The sequence below is a fragment of the Cimex lectularius genome, unplaced genomic scaffold (genome assembly GCF_000648675.2).
Source record: "Cimex lectularius strain Harlan isolate CLEC.00 unplaced genomic scaffold, Clec_2.1 scaffold70, whole genome shotgun sequence".
Lineage (NCBI taxonomy): Eukaryota > Metazoa > Arthropoda > Insecta > Hemiptera > Cimicidae > Cimex > Cimex lectularius.
The window spans coordinates 1525-8574 of NW_019392651.1; the positions used below are offsets into that span (position 1 = coordinate 1525).

General features: G+C 37.7%; 1 protein-coding gene and 1 long non-coding RNA gene across 2 annotated transcripts; one reads left to right on the forward strand and one right to left on the reverse strand.

Moving 5' to 3' along the window:
* The first annotated feature begins 317 nt into the window (after positions 1-317).
* On the forward strand, positions 318-1386 carry LOC112128456. Its single transcript, XR_002911024.1, has 2 exons — positions 318-493; positions 558-1386. It is a non-coding gene; the product is annotated as an uncharacterized LOC112128456 (long non-coding RNA).
* A 2519-nt stretch (positions 1387-3905) lies between these two features.
* On the reverse strand, positions 3906-6760 carry LOC106674080 (glutamate receptor ionotropic, delta-2-like; the record flags this gene model as incomplete). Its single annotated transcript, XM_014406532.2, has 8 exons — positions 3906-5046; positions 5103-5313; positions 5370-5445; positions 5504-5639; positions 5700-5907; positions 5961-6227; positions 6333-6503; positions 6568-6760. Coding segments are annotated over 8 exons (1458 nt in total), but the record flags the coding sequence as incomplete, so codon positions are not given.
* Between the last annotated feature and the right edge of the window lie 290 nt (positions 6761-7050).

Here is a 7050-nt window from a genome sequence, read left to right on the forward strand (position 1 = left end):
ACAAGCCTTCACTTTCTCACTTTGTAACCCTCACATCTCCTTATACAATGATGGATCATTTTCCCTTATCAGTCATTCTGAATGCCAGAGTAGACTAGTTACTATTAAACCTGTCCCTCCGGGATCAGTACTGGTATTTGTGCAGGGAACAAATATACAATTTATTTTAAAAAAGTTAAGAGATATACATAAATCTATTTTTGATTTATGTTCAACTTTATGAAGATATGATGCATTATAAAAATAATAGTGTATACGTTAAATTTTAATGACGAGAAATTTGATGAAACATTGATCAGGTGTTATTTGTCGTATAAGTGTTATTTCGAAAATTTCAGTCCCATCTGACTACTTTAAAGGCGATAAATGTTGAATTATTGACATTTGATGATTTATTCACACATGGAAGTAAGTACTGAGTTCTTCGTCGTATTAATTATTACACTAGAGAACAATAATTTCCCGCACGAAGATGTTATTCGCCACCTCTGAGGTTCGGTTAAAGCAAAAAGAAAAAACTTGTAAAAAAATATATTTTATAACCACTGTCATTACAGTGTTTTGAATTAATAGAAGATATGCAGGAGTTGGAAAGGAAACACTGAGTTTCCTCTCTCGTTTCCTCTGAGGCCGTCTTCACTCTTGGTATGCTTCATTTTGCCTTGGTAATATCAATACGCATGTATTATATCACGCATTGCGAGCAGAATTTCTACATGAATTCGTAGCCTTATTGATGCGATGTCACATGCCGTACAACGTAATAACAGTCGCCGTCGATTTTGCCCGTATACTCTGGATGCCCCTGATACGTTGGGAATGAGGTTTTTCATCAGGTCGACGGTCGCTGTAACAATCGGAATGTACACCTGCACGAGATTCATGGTATTTAGTTGGCTGAATTTAAAAATTTTGGGTCGAGCTTATATCCAAATTGGTTCAGATATTTACTATTCTCGACTAACCCGTTTTTTTTGATATGCGATGTCATCAGTAGCAGCAGCGAACTCGCACGCACGATTGTCGCACTCGTTTCGATAAATTTCAGTGCAGTATATTTCATATGGCTTCATAATATCATTTAACACTTAACAAGCATATGGGCCGTTGATTTTGTAAAAGATTTCACCCTCCATGCAAGGCTGATATGTTACAAGCTTGCCGTGTTGGTGGAATTCGTTTATTTTCTCATTGGCAAGCATTTCAACGACTTTTTGTGGAATGACGAATACGTTTCTCAACTTCCGTATGTGCGCGCTTACGGCTTACAGCCTTCTCCTTTCATATACGGGCGTCCTTCGAAAGATTCTGCCACCTTCGGAAAACTGTTGAATCGCGCCGCGAGCATGTTCGTCGACCTTACAAAAAAAGTTCAAAACCAGCAAATATCGATTCAATTAAACATATTTTCGAAATTCAAAAATTGACCACATGACAGAATTTTTTCCAGACCAACGGTTCCATTGTGGTGACATGTTTGGTTTTCCAATGAGTTCTTGATAAGACAAATACAATATGCTCTTTGCCTTGAAGATAACCATTAATACTTAATACCTTCACAGAAGAGAAGAAATAAATAATGACAGCATAACATTCCACAAACAACAAACAAAAAGTAAATATTTCAAAAAAATCTTTGTAGTTTTTCTATTTATTTATTTTGGGCTACATTTGAGCAAAATAGCTCTGAATATAAGAATTTTCTCATGAGAATGTTTCTTCCTGTTTCTTATCGTTCAACAAATTGCAAACTTGTTATGCGTTTTCTTTCTCAATAGAAAATAAATTAAAATAGAGTTACGAAAAATTTATTATAATAATTTTAAAAATTATAGCTAATGGTTAAAAAATACCTGTGACTGTTTGTAGTTTGGATATCACATGGACCTAATTTAGTTCGGGGATTATTCATGGGATGTCCTAGCGTTTGTAAATAATAAACAGTAATAAAAAACCGAAAACAAAACCAGAAAACCCACGAATAGACACATTTTTTATTATTATTTATAAAGGCGTCATCTTTAGGGTGGCGATGAACAGAAACCGCAGCAAGGGGGCGGACATGAACACACCAGGCCCGCCGACGGCCTCAGCCACCACCTCCTTAATGCCTGTTTTATTATTTTTACTTTTATTTTAGAGTGCAGATCGGCCATCCTCAAGAAATTGAAAAGTTTTCTGCACTGTGTCCATAATCTGACAAAATTTGTCGGAAACTATCCGAAACAATAATAGAATAAAATAATAAATAGAATGAAAAACTAGTTAGTTTTGATTGTACTATAATTTTGAAAGCTACAATATTATAAAAATATCTTAAACCCTGAACACACAACAGTTAGAACACTCCTGATGAAAAAATATAAATAAACCCATAAATCGTGATGATTGAAGATTATCTTTCGATCAAAGGTTCAAACCTGAAAACTGATTCTACTATGTACATTATATATATGTAAACTGCTCAAAAATGAATAGGATATTTTCTTTACCTAGCATTTTAAATTTATTTTTATTATAAATTGCATTATAATTTATTAGAAATTATGTGTTTTACAGAAGGGAAATTTAATTAAACATAACAAAATAAAAGGTTTTAATTCTATAAATTTGTTTATTAGAAATATTTTTTTAAACAATTAACACCGTGTATAATGTCCTTTGTTAGCTAAAACCTATGTGCACCTCTTAGGCATACTGTTAAAAAGTTTGTTACTAATTTCATAACGAATTTCTCTCCGTAGTTGTTGCAACGCCGCACTCAGTTGTTGCAGGTCAACTGGCTGCGGATGGTGATCGAAAAGCCTTCTCTTCACATATCCCACATGTGTCAATGGGATTGTAGTCTGGAAACAATAGGGGAAGGGGCAGATTTTCCCCCCAGGTTTTCTAAACATTGATCTGCCTCTATGAGGCATAGTTGTCATCCAGAAATCGAAAATCCCGGCCAATGAGATCCCTGGTTTGAGGAAGATATTCCTCGATAATTTCTTGGACATAACGGACTGCAGTGAGGTTGCCTTCAGCAATATGGAGTCCAGTTCGTCCTCCTGAGTAAATCCCAGCTCTGACTATTACATCGCCTCCTCAAAACTGAACTGAAGGGGAGCACGAACATGGACATTGTACGCATCCCCTGTTCTCGGTAGACTCTTCGGCGCCAGCTATCATTATAGGCAGAAACACGACTCATGAGTGTAATAGTATTCCTTTCTAGGCGCTCGATGCACCCTATTCTCCTGAGGTGCTGGTGGCGGACTGTTGCTGCCAGTTATCCCAAAGGGGCATACGATGTGAGGCAAACTGTTGATAAAGGCTGCTTCTACACCGAACATCACCGTTTCACACTAATTACCGTGAGCGGAGGTGAGTCGTTTCTAACTTTAGAAACTAATTGTATGATAAGGCCTATGTGCCAGGTGCGTACGTTAAGAACCTTCAATGGGAAACATATGTTGATAAAGGATTTGCCAAAATATCTTGTACTTCATTTAGGATCTGTCGGGCACTATCGAAAGGGTTCCGTTTTGCAGCAATGACAATGTTTCTGTCCTCCCTCAGCGTCATAATACGCTGAGATCCACTCCCAGGCCTCCTATTGGCACTTCCAGTCTCTCGGAATCGGGCCGAACACGCCGCCTGCGATGTCTCATTCTCACAATAATATTCTCATTGTTCAACATGTCTTTCCATGGTTAAAGGGAATGCAACTGCATTAAAATGGAGAAAAGAAGAGAAAAGCTGTTTGTTGAAAAAATGAGTAATCATCATGTTCTTAAGTAAATCCATGATTAAAAATGAGGATTATCATTCGTTTGCTTTTGGTTTGTATTTTCATTTTGTATTTTTATTTTGTAGTATTCACCTAACAAGAATATATCAGTTAATTTAATTAAAATTAATAGAATAAGAATAAATGATAAATACGCCTATTTACGTATGAGCAGTTTAGATTGATAAATATATAGATGACGTCATAGTAGTCATGGTCATACTCATAACCAGCGTGAGTCGCAGCATTCAGGACAGTTACCAGGTCCTCGTCCGTGGTCACCGCATCATGCCTCATCCTGGTTTTGTCAGGTAGTGTTATAGGGGTTTCAGCGTGGCCCTGATAACAGGGGCCTGCGATTAGGGGTTGCAGGCATTTATCATGGCTTATGATTTATTGTGATTCTGCGCAAGTGGAGAGTTATGAAAGGGCGATTCCGTCTTTATTTTTTCTTAGCGTTGATGAACTGCGACTCCATGCACCAAGATCCGCCCAGCTATTCAAAGCATGACTTTTTGGGTATCCCTTTACGAGCGGCACACGGTTAAGGGCACAATATTGACCCACTCCTTCTGACGGGGCAAGCGGGAGAAGTCGGCATGTCTGATTAGTCTGGGGATATTGTGGCTTCTACACCGAACCTCACGGTGTTCAGACTGTCTACTGTAAGCAGAGGTGAGTCGCTTCTAACTTGAGCAACTAAAAGTAAGGCCTATGTGCCAGGTGCGATCCCCAATGGGAAACATACATGTGTCAAGAGTGGTGACGCTGTCCAGCCCGATTCGGGAATGAAAAGAAAAAAAGGGTTAAGTTGTGTAGTGAGAAATTTACACTTATAAGGTTATAAATAAATATAGATATTAATAATATTTTGCAAAGAATTCTTTAAATGTGGTGATGGTAGAGCATTGTGTTAGCAATACATTTTTCTTTCATTGCTACTGTGACAACTTTAAGGTTTTAATTTTTAATTATAATTTTCAGTATTAGATTAGTCTTAAAAGTAATAGTTTTGCTATACTTTATTAAAATTAATTACTCAGCAACACCGTTAGTTGATTTTGCCTCATTTTTTGTCTTATATGTTCCTAACATTTTGTGGCAGTTTTGTACTGTTTTTGTATTTTACCCTTTCGAAAGCAAGGAAACCAAATGAAATACAGATGCCTACTGCGTATAAAAAAAAGGCTCCTTGGATGTGTTCGATGGTCAGGATCTTCGGCTCTTCGCTCCCCTTACTTCCCTTTTTAGCAAACGTCAAGGCCAATTGAATCCTGGTTAAAAATACAGCTTTCTTTAAGCTTTAACGCCTAGATATTTTACATTCTACCTGTAATCGAGTAACTTTCTGGCCATTTTGTTCTCCCAGTATGTGTAAATTCCACCATTATGGAGGAGATTGATGTGGTCGTCAAAGCTATCGGCGTATGCCGATCCTTTCTCAAGTGCCATAGCCAGCGGGGCGGTATTTATCATTTCTTTCATGAGGTGATATTTAGCGACGACCTCTTCCGTAATATGAGCATGTTGGGAGTAATGCCCTAAAAATAACCTTTATGATGTTTAAGCTAACAATACTTTCATTTTTTGGGCGAACCTTCGGCAATCCTCTCAATTACTAATCCGTACTTTCCCGTTAATGCTTTTTTCAATATATCGGGGAACGGAAATACCTACATTAAAACGAAAAAATGAGTTGACACAATTCTAGAAATTAAACAGAAGACACACCCTGAATTGCTTCACTACAGCTATGTCACGAGGCTCCTGGCTGGCGGAAATTCCAAAGGTCCACAAAGGATGATCTGCGATCCAGGTCAGTCCACTGCAGGCTAGTTCTTCATAGGTATCTATCGGTTTTGTATATCTGTAATTAAGACAGAAAAATTTTCAGTCCCTTACAGCTATTGAATAAATGATTACTTACTGAGGGGATGTTAAGTAGGAAGCTAGTTCCGCAGAGTAACAAGCAGTCAGGATTAGATAGAGAAATTCAAAAGACGTGAAGATGTGCCGAACAGGCAAATTGACAAACTGGTACGCCGGCTGTTGTAACACTGTCATACCAAAGGATCTAATCATCGAATCGGTCAATGAGGTGAATACCCCTTTCTTCTTAATATTATGGCCAAAACCTAAATGCACACTCGATTTTTCAACTTGTAGTTGACAATGCTTAATTCATTACGTGTATATTTGACGGTGAGTGCTGTAACAGCGTAAAGTCCTAAAGAAGAGCAGATCACGCAGCAGAAAAAGACGATCCACATCACGAGACCGAACGGGAGAAACGGAGTCCTCCAGGCACTCAGCTGAACAGCCTTCGGTACTAGCAAAGCGACACCGGAAAGCATGTAGGTTTTGGAAAAGTCAATATGAGGATAGTAATCTATCATTGCTGTAAATGATCCTCCTCCAATGTCAGCTTCCCCTTTATAAACTCTTCCAATTAGTCCTAGAAGAAATTACTGTTCTAATGAAATGTCTCATCAGACCATAAATATCCTAACACACAGTTATCTTTAAAAAAACGGAATGTAAAAAAATTTACACGATGTACCATTTCCTTGCCTGTATCCTGTAATGCTGCCCCACTGATGTCCATCGTCGTCACAAACCTTTATTGTGCAGTTATGCCTTTCGCAATATTCTATAAATATCCTGGCTTCATCGCCATCAAAAGGTTCGAGGTTGACGTGTGGCAAATACTGCACAGTAGCGAATCTCACTTCTTAAACAGAAATGAAAAGGTTTCTTCAAAACAAATATACTATATAGATTCTACATTGAACTACCTTTTCCTTTCAAATCCTTCATTTTGTTTGGGTAAAGATTGACGTTGTTCTTGAATCCTAGAAGTGGACTCCATTCATCAAGAGGTATCCTTCCGGTCCTATTCGGCGTCCCGACTCTCACCGCGAAGTTGTTGATCGATAGTTTCACTTGCCGTTCATCTGAATGATTCCAAAATATCAGTTTAAAAACTTTTTTTTATTACATTTATTTGGTATTTACAACTACANCTCAGGGTAATCATTCTGAGAAGTAACCCTTTGGCCGTGTTTATTATTGTATGAAGAGGATGGTAAAATTTAAAATTGAGGTAGCGATCTGTGTTTCTTGGTTTTTGGTACCAATCTGTGATTAATGTGCCATCTGGTTGTTTTATTACAAGTGTATCTAAAAATGGTATTGTTTTGTTGTTTTCGATTTCATGTAGGCTAAATTGTAGGCGTGGGCGAAAGCTATTGAATGTATCTAATGTAGTTTGAATTTGA